Source organism: Staurois parvus, unplaced genomic scaffold (assembly GCF_062004578.1).
Source record: "Staurois parvus isolate SC_StPar_1 unplaced genomic scaffold, SC_StPar_1.0 ptg000012l, whole genome shotgun sequence".
NCBI lineage: Eukaryota > Metazoa > Chordata > Amphibia > Anura > Ranidae > Staurois > Staurois parvus.
In genome coordinates, this window is record NW_028317808.1 from 6,379,683 (window position 1) to 6,395,624 (window position 15,942).

The 15,942-nt window shown below is 38.6% G+C and overlaps 1 protein-coding gene across 1 annotated transcript in view; it reads right to left on the minus strand.

Moving 5' to 3' along the window:
- Positions 1-15,942, minus strand: part of SVEP1 (sushi, von Willebrand factor type A, EGF and pentraxin domain containing 1) — a 476,820-nt gene that overhangs the window by 54,867 nt on the left and 406,011 nt on the right. Inside the window, exons 41-44 of the mRNA XM_089674706.1 lie at positions 13,312-13,375; positions 7,273-7,449; positions 3,809-3,982; positions 1,311-1,484 (exon numbers count right to left, since the gene is read on the minus strand). Of these exons, the coding sequence (XP_089530832.1) occupies positions 1,311-1,484; positions 3,809-3,982; positions 7,273-7,449; positions 13,312-13,375 (589 nt within the window). The remainder of the gene's footprint in view (positions 1-1,310; positions 1,485-3,808; positions 3,983-7,272; positions 7,450-13,311; positions 13,376-15,942) is intronic.

The following is a 15,942-nucleotide window of genomic DNA, read 5'->3' on the forward strand; positions in this document are numbered from 1 at the left end:
AGCAGTGTACATTTATAGAGGAGGTCTAGTGCGAGAATTATTGCTCTTGCTCTGATGTTCGTGGCGATACCTCACGTGTGTGGTTTGAACACCGTTTACATATGTGGGCATGGCCTATGTATGCGTTAACCACTACCTGCAAGTACAGGGGGACAGGGGCACTTTAAACTTTTTTTTATTTATTTAATGGGTTTTTTTTGCAATGTCCCTTTAAAAAAATTGTAATCACTTTTATTTTTATTACAAGAAATGCATGCATCCCTTGTGATAGAAATAATTAGTGACAGGTCCTCTCTATGGAGAGATATGGGGTCAGTAAGACCCCACAACTTTCCTCTACAATGTAAAGCATTGAAGCAAAAAAAAAAATCATTGATCTAGTGCTTTAAAAAAGAAAAAAAAATGGCCGTAACGGGAAGTGACATCGCTCCGGTCCTCCAAGGGCATAGAGATGAGTGGTGTCCATCTTTCCTTCACTCATCTCTATGCCCAGTGCCAGGATTGATGGTTTCTGAGGAAAGGCTGAGAATTACTGAGTGGTGGGCGAGTGGCGGGCGAGCAGTGGGCGAGCAGCGGGCAGGCGGCTGTGGCGAGGGGCGGGGTTTTTTCAACACCTGTATCAGTGCTTTTTTTCATTTCAGCCAACGGCCGAAAGGGGTGTTTTTGGCTGAAACGTTTCGGCCACCGAAATTTCGGTGCATCCCTAACAGAAACAGATGTCTCCCTTGGAAAAGTTCCCTCTTCACTGCAGTTAATCGCTGGCTTTGTGAGCAGCCACGAATTTCTGCAGCTGCCGATGACCTGTCAGTGAAGTGTACAGGACTCGGCGGCTATAGCTAGCCACTCACAGGTGGCAAAAACAGCTGCAAGACTCATCGGATTCCTGCAACTGTCATTCACACCGAGGCTAGTCACCTGTGCAATGAAGCCTTAATGTAGCATTAAAATTGTGTTGCCTTTAGCAATATTTTAATGATTTTAATTTAAAACTGTCAATACACCCAAAAATGATATGATAGTGGTAGTTATAATAAAGTAATAGTACAAACATTTCATTTTGTATAAGGTTCAAATGATTAAAACAGAAAACCTCAAAAAGATGACAAGTGCAGCATCCATAAGGCTGGAGCTTTTACATCAAATCATGTTCCATAGCACTTTACTATACTGTGTACACAAAGGTAACCACAGACATACATGCTATTAACTGAGTTTTATGATACAAAGACTGTATATTAGCATTCTAAGAACATGTAAAAGGCGTTGTCACTGGACAAATATAATTATGTAAGATTTAAATAAACACACACGTTTACAGACAGGTGTGGGATAGCTCCATGTTCCATTTCCTGTACACACTGCTATATGTTCACCATCCAGGCTATATCCATTTTGACAATAGTATTTTACACTGCTTCCAACAGTGACATTGTCATATTCAGTATATCCATTATCTAACTGACTTGGGGTTTCACATCTTGTTTCTGAAAGAAGAACATGTTGATTAGACCATTTGACTATATGTACTATACGTTTATTTGTATCAATGCAAATTTTTGAAAGTGTTTTTTATCTGTATATTATTAAACATATCGAAATGTTTGACTTGATAAAGGTCAGTAATGTTTGCACTATGTACACCATTAAACAGATGCAATAAGAAAGATAAAAATACCACACCACAAAGCCTTGTAGCTAGGATCCGTTTGACTAGTAAAATATTTAATTTTTACTGGTAATTGTTACTAATGTTTACTTATGTTTCCTGAGACGCTGATGTTGCTGTGTTGTGCATATGACACCTGAACCTTTGCTGCCAAAATCTTTTATACACCTTATGTAAGCTTTAGGTTATAGATGAGCATTGGTAGGCTAAAGAGTAACTCTATTTTAAAGGGGATTAGTGTGTTTATTTAAATCTTACTTTTATATGTACAATATAATTATTCTTTAAGATACCCCCATCCACCAACCCAAAGTTTTACTTCCATCTGTCCATGCTTCTGCAAGATCTGTGCTGTGCAGTCCACAGTGAGTGTAAACAGCTGAGTATAAAACTTTGGGGGGCACTGAGGATAGGGGTAACTTTAAGAAAAATTATAAAAAGGTATAGATACCCTTTAAATTATCAGGGAACTTTAGCTAAGGCATTCAGAGGACAATATTTCTGTTACAGAGTTCCTAACTCCATCATTAGGAAACCTTTGAATCCATTCTATTTCATGTTTAACCTCCCTAGCGGTTTGATTATGTCCATATTTCTGTGCTCAAAGCGGTACATTTTAATTACATGGAAATATGTATTTTTTTTATTGTAGGCTGTAATTTTTAGGAATAACTCACTGAAATCTGTCCGAAAAAGTCTAGTAAACATCCCGGGTATGTTACAGTTTGAAACACAAAATCATAAATTATAATTTAATAAATAATCGAAAAAATAATAATATAATAATAATAATAATAAAAAATTAAATTCAATAATATAATTAAACCAAAAACACTGAAATTTGAAATATAGCGCCAAGTTCGCACATCACTGAGCAAAGCTGTAAAATCGTTTTCAGTGTCTGATGATGAATTTCCCCATGAATCATTATCACTCAATTCTGCAAGTGGTTCTGATTTACTATCGCTGTTCTCTAGCTGGTCTAAGACCGCTTTTGACATAAAGGGACGCTTTTTGGACGCCATGGACATTTCTCAGTTTCCAGGCAGAAAGAACAGTAAAAATGCAGGCAGGGCACAGGACAAAGCACTCGGGACAAAATGTATGTGAAATGGTTTGATACAGGAATGTTTTACTATGTGATTTTAGTGTATTTAATGAATGTCACTTTTTGTCATTTTCAAATTTCCCGCCAGTTCTGTCCCCATATGTCCCGACGCTCGCAGGGGATGGAACCCAGATGACAGATGTCAGCATCTGCTGGAGGACACTGCAGGAGGGACATTGCAGGAGCGCAGGACAAGGTAAGTGATCGAGGGATCGCGGAGCAGCGCCGCATGGTAAGCCAGAGTGTAGCTCGGGGTTACCGCTTGTGCTGCTGAAACTTTACCTCGAGCTACACTCGGGAATACCACCAGGGAGGTTAATTAAAGACACAAAAGGGAGATTAGCTACATTTACACTGATCTGCTGCAAAAACACAGCAAAAATGCATAGGCGTTTTTACTAAGCTTTTGCCGTGCTTTCTGAGTGTTTTTAAAGGGCACGTGATTTAAAAACTGCACCAAAAACACTTTTCAGAGGTGTTTTTGAGTCGCTTTTCAGGTGGTTTTGAAGTGTTTTCCATTGATTCCAATGAGGAGAGGCGTTTTTGAGGTGTTTTTTTAACTCACCAAACATGCCCCAAAGATGCTGCAAGCAGGAGTTTTTACACTACACAGCAAGTGCAACGCCTCAGTGTGAAAACATACATAGATCTACATTCACATACATAGGGAAGCATTTTTCTTGAGCTTTTCAGGTGCTTTTTTTTAATGCAAAAACGCTTAAAAAAAACTCCTCAGTGTGCAAGTAGCCTAAGGCTCCCTTGTAATGGAAACAGTAGATATTATTATTATTATTATTCAGGATTTATATAGCGCCAAGTTTGCTCAGAGCTTTACAATATAACGAGATATCAAAGACAATGCAAGAAATAAGATTAGTAAATGGACCTGCTATTATCTCATACATAAATGATGCTGTACTGCGTGGTCCAAACAGGCTCAAACAAAAAAGTAATATGTTAATATCAGGTGCAGAATCATTTCCTCCTTAGGGTGTGGCCTCAATCCCAGGACTGGACTGAACATCAATGCTTACCCTTGCAAGATGGAAGAGGTTGACCCCATGTTCCATCAGCTAGACATGTTATATTCTCTGGCCCAACAAGATGATAACCAGGATTGCATATGTAGGTGACATTACTACTATATGTATTTCCTCTTGAAACAGAAATGGCATTCTCTATAACTGGGTAAGGCTCACAGGTTACGCCTAAGCAGAGAAAGTAACAAAGCAAAATCATTTTCTTTGTAGCCTAAGCAATTATAAGATACAACATTACAGAATATTTAATACTCTTATAAAAATGTATGCATATTTGTATTACTGTTTGTTTTTTGCTCTTTTTTCATCAAAGGTCTTACTGAATGAAATACCAGTGCACATTATTTTATTGGTTTGACTATGCAAGTTAGTTTACAAAGAATATTACATGAGTTATCACTCCTCAAAATACTGCTATTTATATAAATTATACAACATATATAATAGAATATAAAATACATATTACATAACTACAAGATGGTTATAACCTAATGCCAATGACTTTAAATGAGCTGTCTTTTGAGGAAAGCAGGAAATTAGTCTACTTGAGGTTGTGATAGTGAAACTATAAAAAAAAAAAAGATTTTTGGGAAAGAACATGATTCCTAGGCTAATTTCACTATGCTATAATGACCGTAAAAGCTGCCACGACAAGCAATCGTTTCAGGCATTTGGCTGTTATTTTATAGAAGAACTATCCAAAATATTTGTTTAACATTGTTCTGCCTCCCATGGGACAAAGCACATGTAGTACTGGTCCCATCTAGCTATGTGCCCCCTACATCTAGTTATGAGGTCCGGTCTCTCCTTCCGAGACTGATCAACAACAGCTTGGAAGAGAAGGTTGCATCATAATGGCAGCTTGTCTCGTCTTAGAATGCTTTCCTGAGACATGAAGAATGAAGAGGGAGGGGATGGGGTTGTCAGCCTCCTGTCTCTTTGCATTTATTCTTGCCACAGCTTGTCTGGGGAAAGTGCTCTGAGGCAAAACAAGCTGCTGTTATGATCATGGACCTATCTCCTCCCTAGCTGTTGTCAGATTTGTCACAGAGGGGGAAGTGGCAGGTCAGATTTCATAACTAAACTGTGCACACACTGTTATTTTTTTCTTTTTCTTTCAACCAGCAGACTGAATGAAAACAAAACTCACAGATTCCTGCATCTACACAAGCAAGGTGGATGTAGCAATATCCCCTGCTTCGGGGACTTTACCCCTGTCAGAATACACTGATCAGTGCTGCTGATTGAATGCAGGTTTTCGACAGAAGCTGATCTAATCAATCAGAGAGTGCTATACATGGATCAAAATTTGGCTGAACTGGCCAAATTTAACCACTTCCCGTCCGGCCCATGTACATAAATGACCGGACGGGAGCAGTGCAGGAGCGGGTGGCCGCTTATAAACATCATTCCGCATTCCCTGCTTGTGCGTGCTCCCTGGGAGCGCACGGCAACGCGACCCGCTGCCCGCTGTGTCCGGAGTGTGAGGTCCCGATCATGTGATCGCAAGAATAGTAGTAAGCAAGATGTCACTTCTGACATCATTGCTTACTTGTGAAATCTGTGAATGATTACAGGGGTCACATGGTACAAGGCTATTCACAACAGCCTTGTACCATGTGACAAGCTGTGACCAATCACAGCTCTCACAGTATAAAGGATGCAGCCAGAGAGGGAGAAATTATTGATTTTACAGCCTTTATGGCTGTAAAAGCAATCAGTGTAAAAGAAAATCAGTGTAAAAGAAAAAAACTAAATCTTCATCACCCCCCACAAGTAGTACAATGTCACTATGGTGACACTGTAGTGCCAGGGTGACAGTATGTTAAAAAAAAAAACAACAAATAATAATTTTTTTTTTAAATTATAATTTTTGGTTATAAACTAATTTGTGTTATTTTTTTTATCAAAAAGATAGCTGAATACATTTTGGCCCAGATTTATGAAGAAAGATTATTTATTTGCAATTTCTTTTTCAAAATGTTTGAACTTTTTTATTTATATAGCAAAAAATTTTAAATCCACCAAAATAAAGTTTTATCTGTCTCAAAAAAATGCTAAAAAATTCATATGGGTACAGTTTTGCATGACTGCACAATTGTCATTCAAAGTGTGACAGCACTGAAAGCTGAAAATTGGCCTGGACAGGAAGGGAGTGAAGGTGTCTGGACTTGAAGTGGTTAATCCGTGTGTACCCAGGTTTAAGAGGCACCTAGCAATATGGGACAACATACTACATGTAGTACTACCAGTACTAGCATGTAGTGGTGGCAGAACAATGTAAAAACTTGGGTGGTTTTAAATGCTGACAATAATGCTAAAGCTTTCAAGCTTGTTTACTTTGCAAGACAACTCTCACTTAGCATAGTGAAGGAGGTGAAGCTGTCCTGACTTCCATCATCTAATCAGGTGCAGCAAAAATCCTGTTTTTATAATGTTCTGTACACGTGATTGGAATAAAATTTTTACCACATTCACAAGCTAAGGGAAAAATATCTTGCTAAGTGAAACATTTAGTTTGCCAAGTACACGTGCTTTTAGTAATTCAGCAACAATTATAGCTTTCTGGACTAAGCATTGTTTCTACCAACCTAAACTTTTTTTTACTAGTAAGACTAAAGGGACTGAACAGAAAAGGGTTAAAACTATTGATCGCAAAAACTATCCAGTTATGCATAATGTATATATTGTCTGCAAATACAGCCATATTAAGGATACATAGAACTGATAAAAAGAACTCATGAAACATTATTCATTATCCATCCTTAAGAAAAGAAAACTGTTCAAAATAACATCATTCACCACAACTGCCATCACTGTAGGTATTCATGTCACACCAAGTAACAGATAACAGAACAGGAACTTCACCAATCATAAAGTCTTATTTTATTATGCCCCACTCAATTTTCATTCACCCTTCCAACCTTTTTTCTTGCAGTTCGCTTACTCCTAATACAGTATATCACTCTAGCTCTTGGTATCTTTCTTGCTTGACAGATAAGTGGGTCCATGTCATTGAGTGATGGGAGGCATTACTATACAATCAAGCAAGAATCGACAGCCTTTCCAGATGAGTCACTGAGCTCCGATATTTCCAGACTCTCATGCTTTGAGACACAGGCTATAGAATTTAGAGTTTTAGCTCCAAAACAGGCTTTTAAGTTAAATGCAATAGAATACATTCAATAAAGTCTGCCTCACTCATTGAGCAATTTCTCCTATTTTCCTGTATTTTCTTTAAATAGGGGAAATGTAATTTTTCTGACAGCTGCTGCACAATTATGTTGCCAACTATAAAAAAAAGAAGAAAGTAATTCCGCTATCAAGTGCCCCATTAGCTGGAAGCGTAGATAATTATATTTAAGATTGACAATAACACAAATATGAGCTCTCAGAGTAAAGAATAAACTTTGGGAAATGCTGTTTCTTTTCACATTAAAGGATCTTTAGTTACTTACTCACACACGTAGGGGGGGTGGAGGGGCGCCACTGTTTATCCACATGACAGATCCTTCGAGTTGGCCCAAGAAGTTCAAAGCCTTGATTGCAACTATAGTGAAGTTCATCTTCATAAAAATAGTTTATGCCCTGGATAATCCCATTCTCCAAAGGTTCTGGAGGATTGCATGAGATTCCTAAACAAAAAGCATCTAATTTAATGAAAAAAAAAAATAAAAAGTACATTCCACTCTCTGCTTAATTCTTATTTTACTTGGTGGCTATTTTGTGACATTACATATTTTTAAGGGTTCCTACATGAAAACTTTTTTTTTACAAAAAATATTTTTTTCTGATTACATGCTTTTTCAGCTGTTATTATCACTTGGGAAATGAAAACTAAATATACTGGAAATTCCTACTGTTTTTAAAGGGGTTACACATTTAAAAAACATTTTGTTCAACAAATTGGCTTAGAGAAAAGCTGTTACAAAATTATATAATTTCTTATGCTTTTTACAACGAAAAAATAAAAAAAGACTCTCTGAGGGTCACATTAACTTTTGATGCTCACGAGGGAAAGATTTCATAGGTACAGATACAAATTGTGACTAGGTATGATTGTTTTCTCTTTGCTGAAATTTTGGTAACATTTGAAATGCTTTGGAGTTAATGAGGAAGACAAAAAGTTGTTTTAGATCTCAAGAAGCTTTTTTCAATTATTCTGGATCTGTCCTTGAGGAAAAAATTTAAACATAGTATATTGTAACACCTCCTGTTGCCTACCTATTGTAATAATTATCCATTTGTTGCCTGCCTATTGTCATGATTGCCCATTTGTTGCCTACATATTGTAACAAATGCCCATTTTTTTCCTAGTGTATTGTGATGCCTGCCTGTTTGATACCCACATATTATTATAGTTACTCATTTGTTGCCTGGATATGGTCATAATTGCCCATTTGTTGCCTGCGTAGTGCCATGCTTACCTGCATATTGTAATTATTACTCCTTTATCGCTTGCATTTTACCATGCTTTCTCATTTATTGGCCACGTAAAGTCTATTTGTTGCCCACATATTGTTTTGGCCTATACACATTTAGTTCAGTTTTAAGGTTAAGAGATACACAGACAACAGATGTCAAGAAGGCATATTTTAGCAAGGAGCTGGAGGAGCTCTCCAAAGCAATATAAATCCAAAGGATTATCCCTAGTGATTATAAGAACATATAAAGTGTATAAATAAAGTATTGACTTTCAAAATTTGTTTGAAATCTTTAGAATGTTTGCTTGAAAAACAGGTCACACACTCTTAAAGTGATACTTTAGGTTAACTGTCTTTTTTTGGTAAAATAACAAACATGTCTATACTTACCTGCTGTGTGCAGTGGTTTTGCACAGAGCAGCCTGGATCCTTCTCTTCCTGCAGGCTCTTCTGGCTCCTCCTTTCTGTTGGGTGCCCCCACAGCAAGCTGCTTGCTATGGGGGCACCTGCTATTCGGTGTGTTCATTCACACACACAGCCGTGGCTTGGCCCCACCCCTCTCTCCCCTCATTGGCTCACTGGCTGTGATTTTCAACAGTGGGAGGCAATGGCTCCCGCTTCTGTCTCAGCAAAAGAGAAGAGGATAGCTGAGACTCTAGTGCACATTGCTGGATCAAGATGGGACATAGGTGAGTATTAGGGGGCTGGGGGGGGATGCTGCACACAGAAAGTTTTTTACCTTCATGCATAGAATGCATGAAGGTAAAGAACCTTGAGCCTTTAGAACCACTTTAATTTATTTAATCTGTTTATCTATGTTGCTAGGTAAATAAATTCTGGAATAAACTAAAAGTGTGAGTAAGCAACTTGATGACAATGAAAATGTCCTTTGTGTTAGAGATGATACATCCAGTGATGTCCTCACTGTAAATGAAAAGCTGCAGAAATGTATTAGTTATGACAGCCTCAGTATCACTTAAAAGTATATCCAAACTAAAAAAAAATTCTAGATTTCAGGATATTTTATCAATCCTAGAATGTGGTGACTTCATTAGTTTTCTTTTTTTCAGGCTTATTTTCCTATATTTTCACTTGGTGATCCGGCCACCGGCCAGTAACACACTTCCTGTCTCGATGATCAAGGAGCAATGGTGAGACCTTCGGTTAGCAGCATTGTCAATCTGGGGAGAAAGTAGTGTTTGATGTACTACCAAATTTAGGTGGACTTGACTAATAAATTAAAGCCGAACTCTGGCTAACACTTTTTTAAGCACTTATAGCAAAAATTTTTTTTTCTTTTGAGATAAAGGTTTACATAATTTAATAAGGGCTGATCATTGTAAGCACCCCAGTCAGTGTTACGTGGTTTGTCTCGATCCTCTATTTGCCATTTTGCTGAGCAGCCTAGTCCATTAAAGGAAGTTAAAAAAAATAACAGACTTATTTAATGGATCGGCAGATGAAAGGAAAAGAGCCTATGAAAGGAAAAGTAATGTACCGATCTAAAAATTGGTAAACTGCAACAAAATATATTTTTATTTCGGGGTTTTGATACTTTTTAAAAAGAATACTGGCTAACTGGAAACAATGTTACCAGCATGCTTATCTGATGTTCATGCTCATGTATACAAATACATAATTATGCGTTTGGCCTAAGGTGGCATGCATTTTTTTAAATGTGCTTTCTGTTCAGATTCTGTTCTCTTTTGTCAAGATGACAAACTTAAGGACATAAGATCAAGCTACAAATATGCAATAGTTTTGTGGTGTCGGAATCTAATATCCCTCCATCCAGGTTTTCTTTTTTTCTCTCCCACTATACTATGTTAGGAACTATTTTTTTTTTTTACTTTATATGGTTTGTAAAATGTTTCAAGGTAGTCATTACAAGATGATTTATTTATGTTTCCCTTTTTACTGTTTCCTGAATGATTTGGTTCTTTTTTATTTGTTTAGAATATGTGATATATTTTATTGATCTGCATATAAATAAACAAACACATTACAATAAAAAACAAAATATGGTGTCATGCATTTGTTTAAATGCTATGCTGTTTTTTCTAGACACCTGAACTCTTTTCTTCAGCATTAACCTAGGGTACTTTGAAGTGTTAGCTGATTCATTTATTATAGATGACACAGCATGTTGCTGCATCAGGTCAGTCAGTTGTATGGCTCATTGTCATTCTCTGCACTATAACACAAGATCTAGACATTGCACTTGACACTTCACTGTTCAGTAAACTAGTCCTGTCTACATACACAGAAAGTGGTGATGAGCACTTGTGTGTAATACTGGTACAATATACCCCTTAGCAAAAGGATACCAAAATTACTGCACCTCAAGAAGTCTATGGGAAAGTGCAGCTAATCCACATGAAAACTGCAGGTTTACTGCCCTTTAGAAAAAGCGCATCAGGGCAGTGGGAGAATAAACTTTTCTTTACTTGGTATATGTATATTTTCTTTAACCACTTGCCCCCCAGAGTATTTACCCCCCTTCCTGACCAGGCCATTTTTTGCGATACGGTGCTGCATTAATTTAACTGACAATTGCGCGGTCATGCAATGCTGTACATAAATGAAATTTATGTCATTTTTTTCCCACAAATTGAGCTTTCATTCAGTGATATTTGATCACCTCTACAGTTTTTATTTTTTGCGCTATAAACAAAAAAAGACCGACAATTTTGAAAAAAAAAAAAACATTATTTTTTGAATTTTTGAGATAAAACATATCCAGTGAAAAAATGTAAAAAATCTATTTTCTGCATAAATTTAGGCCAAAATGTATTCTGCTACATGTCTTTGCTATAAAAAACCCCAAATACATGTAAATTAAAGTTTACGTGAAAGCTATAGTGTCTACAAATGACGGTATATATACTGGAATTTTGATTTTAAATTTTCTATACTAGTAATGGCGGCGATCAGTGACTTATACCAAGACTGCGGGACTGTGGCCGGCATTCTGACACTGGGTGGAAACTGACTAACTGCCACTGGCATCCCAATGACACTTATACAGTGATCAGTGCTAATAAACAGCACTAACACTGTACAAAGGACACTGGGCAGGAAGGGGTTAACATCTGGGGTGATCAAAGGGTTAACTGTGTGCTGTTTTACATGAAATGCTGTGTGTGTTTTACTAGGGATACATGCTGCTGCGTATTTCTCTGCTGTGCAGAGAAATACGCAGCAGCATGTCAATGCTGGCAGAAGAAAGACCTGTGTTGTCTACACAGGTCGCCAGGTGCCAGTGGGGAACCCCCAGCCAGGACTCAGTGATTGACATCCCTAGCTGCCAATGGCGGCGCACGCGTCCCTTACCTGGAAATGCAAACCACGTATATATACGTGATTTACGCAGCCCTGCCACCGTGAAGCAGTAGTTCTACTATAGGGCAGCGGGAAATCGGTTAATGTGTTGGTGATTTCTCATATTTTTACAGCAGCAACATATTACACTCACCAGCCACTTTATTAGGTATACCTGTTCAATTGCTTGGTAAGACAAATTACTAATAAGCCAATAACATTGCAGAAAGTCAGTGGATTTAGGCATGTAGACGTAGTTAAGATGACTTGCTGAAGTTCAAACCGAGCATCAGAATGGGGAAGAAAGGGGATTTAACCTCCCTAGCGGTCTGATTATGTCCATATTTCTGTGCTCAAAGCGGTGCATTTTTTTACATGGAAATATATAGTTTTTTTTATTGTAGGCCTGAAATTTTTAGGAATAACTCACTGAAATCTGTCCGAACAAGAGTCTAGTAAACATCCCGGGTATGATAAAATTTGAAACACGAAATCATAAATTATAATTTAATAAATAATCATAAAATATAATAATATAATAATAATAAATTTAATTCAATAATGTAATCAAGCCAAAAACACTGAAATCTGAAATATAGCTCCAAGTTTGCACATCACTGAGCAAAGTCGCAAAATCGTTTTCAGTGTCCGATGACGAATCTCCCCACGAATCATTATCACTCAATTCTGCAAGTGGTTCTAATTTACTATCGCTGTTCTCTAGCTGGTCTAAAACCGATTTTGACCTAAAGGGACGCTTTTTGGACGCCATGGACGTTTCTCAGTTTCCAGGCAGAAAGAACGGTACAAATGCAGGCAGGGCACAGGACAAAGCACTAGGGACAAAATGTATGTGAAATGGTTTGATACAGGAATGTTTTGCTATGTGATTTTAGTGTATTGAGTGAATGTCACTTTTGGTCATTTTCAAATTTCCTGCCGTTCCGTCCCCCGTACGTCCCGACGCTTGCAGGGGACGGAACCTAGATGACAGATGCCGGCATCCGCCGGATTACATTGCCGGGGACACCGCAGGAGGGACATTGCGGGAGCGCAGGACAAGGTAAGTGAAGAACAGATGCCGGAGCAGCGCTGCATGGTAAGCCCGAGTGTAGCTCGGGGTTACCGCTTTTGGTACTGAAACTTTACCCCGAGCTACACTCGGGAATACCTCCAGGGAGGTTAAGTGACTTTGAACGTGGTGCGGTTGTTGGTGCCAGATGGGCTGATCTGAGTATTTCAAAAAGTGCTGATCTACTGGGATTTTCATGCACAACCATCTCTAGGGTTAACAGAGAATGGTCCAAAAAAGAGAAAATATCCAGTGAGTGGCAGTTCTGTGGACAAAAATGCCTTGTTGAAGTCAGAGGAAAATAGGGAAACTGGTTTGAGATAATAGGCAACAGTAACTCATGTCAATATGGACCAAAATCTCAGAGAAATGTTTCCAACACCTTGCTCAATCTATGCTATGAAGAATAAAGGCAGTTCTGAAGGCAATGGGGAGTCCAACCCAGTACTAGCAACTACCTAATAAAGTGGCCAGGGAGTGTACATTACACTGTTACATAAACTATTTACATAAATTGATAATCTAAGCCCCAATGACACTCACCAAAAACATACCTTACAATACAAGTACAGGGCTAGAAATAGAGAAATAGAAATGAATGCTGAAAATTTAATAACTTGTTTTTATCTATTATAAAAGTGTAAACATTAGTTTATAAGTTACTAAGCAAAATATCTCACGTTTGCACTCAGGCTCTACTCCACTCCATAATTTGTTAGCTTCACAAACTCTTTCAGTTGCTCCCTGAAAGAAACAGTAGTAGAAATTAATAGTATGCAAATAAACAAGTTTTTTCAAATGTGTCCCCTAGTTGGTACAAACACTGCTCCTGACCATCTCTAAAGCTTTATGATTATTTACTAGCAATCCTGGTTGACTGTTGTGATGGCATTTCTGATGTTTTAGCTATAGGTGGACCTGGACAGGTTAAGCTCTCTCACAGTTGTTTTTATTGTCTAGGATATTCCATCCACTAGATCTCAATTTCCTAGCCTTTTCCAGTCCACCTGGCTTTTAGTGTCACCCTGTGTGTGTTCCAGCTCGTCCCGTTGCATTTTCAATAGCATAAAATAAAAAATAAATCTACCAAGTTGGAGAGAAATGCATTATAATGGGAAAAAAAGTGTGCAGGTCCAGAAACTCAAGGCATCATCAACATTTAATCAATAAAGTCCCCAAGAGATCTAAAGCTGAACTCCAAGCATATAAAAAACACATTAATAAGCAGTTCTGTAATTGTTAATACCTCATTTAATGTATTTGTTTTTAATGAAAGTAGTGTCAGTACCCAAATTTAAATTGGTATCAGCCTCTTGCAGTCAACTGTACAGTGAAGCTAGTATGGAAGAAGGAAAAGCAGCACAAGGAAACACTCATCTGTGTCACAGTGCTCATGTGCTAACAAGGACCATGCTTATAGAAGGAGAAAAGAGAATGATAAAGAAATGAGCTCATCAGTCTGCTGCTTCTTTCAGGAAAGAGGGAAATGACAATATCTGCAAATTTTACTTAACCACTTAAAGCTGAGCTCCACCCTAAAGGGGAAGTTCTGCTTTAAGGACTGTTCCCCCGCTCACCATTAAGGATTGGCACCTTTTGGGGGCGAGTACCTGAATTTGACAGGTACCCGCTCCCAATTGCGGTCGGACCGCCTAGGCGATCGGAAACAGAAGGTGTCCTCCCTCCTTCCCTCCCCGTAGTCTTCTGGGACACATGAAAGGTCCCAGAAGACTACAGGACCATTCATGAAGCGCAGTGCTACTTGCGCATCCGCAGTGGGTACTCGCTTGTGAAGCCACAAGCAGTCACAGCCAGATGCCCACACTGAAGATGACAGCCCCAGGAATTCAGGACGGCCGGTGAAAAAGGCTGCGGGGGACACACCACAGGACCGAGGGACAGGTAAGTGGCTGTTTTTTAAAAGTCAGCAGCTACAGTTTTTGTAGATGCTGACTTTTATTTTTTGACAGGATGAGTGAAACTCCGCTTCACTTAAGCTCTGAAAGGTTTTACCGTCTTCATGACCAGGCCAAGTTTTGCTATTCTGCACTGCGTTAATTTAACTGGCAATTGCTCGGTCAGGCAACATTGTATGCAAATGAAATATATATCATTTTTTTCACATAAATATAGCTTTCTTTTGGTGGTATTCAATCAAAACTGTTTTTTTTTTATTATATAAATAAAAAAAGACCAAAAATTAAAAAAAAAACCAAAAAACTATGTTTCCTACATTCTGTTATAAAACACATCCAATAAAATGTATTTTTCTTCATAACTTTAGGCCAAAGTATATTCTGCTACATGATTTTGGTAAAAAACTGGTTTGTGCAAAGTTATATCGTCTACAAACTATGGTATATATCGTATTTTTCGCTCGATAAGATGCACTTTTTTCCCCCCAAAAAAAGGGGTGAAAATGTCAGTGCGTCTTATGGAGCAAATATGGAGCGGCTGGTCCGGTATCCCTGCCGCCGCCGCTGTGTCAGAATACCAGGCCACCTGCTCGGCTCTTCTCTGCAGCAGAACTTTACCTGTTCCTCGGTCCAGCACTGTACAGTCTTCCGGCGCCAGCATCTTTAGTGTGGGCACCCGGTTGTGACAGACGTGTGCCTACTGCGCACGTGCGAGAAGTGCTGCACTTTGTGAATGGTCCAGCGTCTTCTGGGACACATGACATGACATGACACATGATTAGAGAACTAAATGCATGGCTAAAGACCTGGTGTAAAGGGGAAGGATTTGGGTTTCTAGAGCACTGGGCTGACTTTTCATTGGGGTGCAATCTATATTCTAGAGATGGTTTGAACCTAAATGGAAGGCGGTCTGCTGTGCTGGGGGAGAGGTTTATGGGGAGGCTTCAGGAGTATTTAAAATAGGATCGAAGGGGGAGGGAGAATTAGATTATAATGGGGTAGACAGATCAGACAGGGGTCAGTTCTTATTGGTGGGTGGAATGGGGAAAGATGGGGGGAAAATATGCAAAATATGTGTACACAAGGTGTCAATGGATTAAAGTGTTTGTTCACCAATGCCAGAAGTCTGCCAAGCAAAATAGGTGAGATGGAAGCTTTGGTGCATGAACAGAACTATGATTTAATTGGTATTGCTGAATCTTGGCTTCATTTTTCACATGACTGGGCCATTAATATTCCTGGCTATGTTCTTTTTCAGAGAGACAGGTAAAAAGGAAAGCTAATGGTGTCTGTCTCTATGTGAGATGTGATCTCAGAGCGAGTGTGAAAGAAGTTGATGGAGAGTGTGTTGTGGCTGAAGCATTATGGGTGGAAATGCACATGGGGGTGTGTACT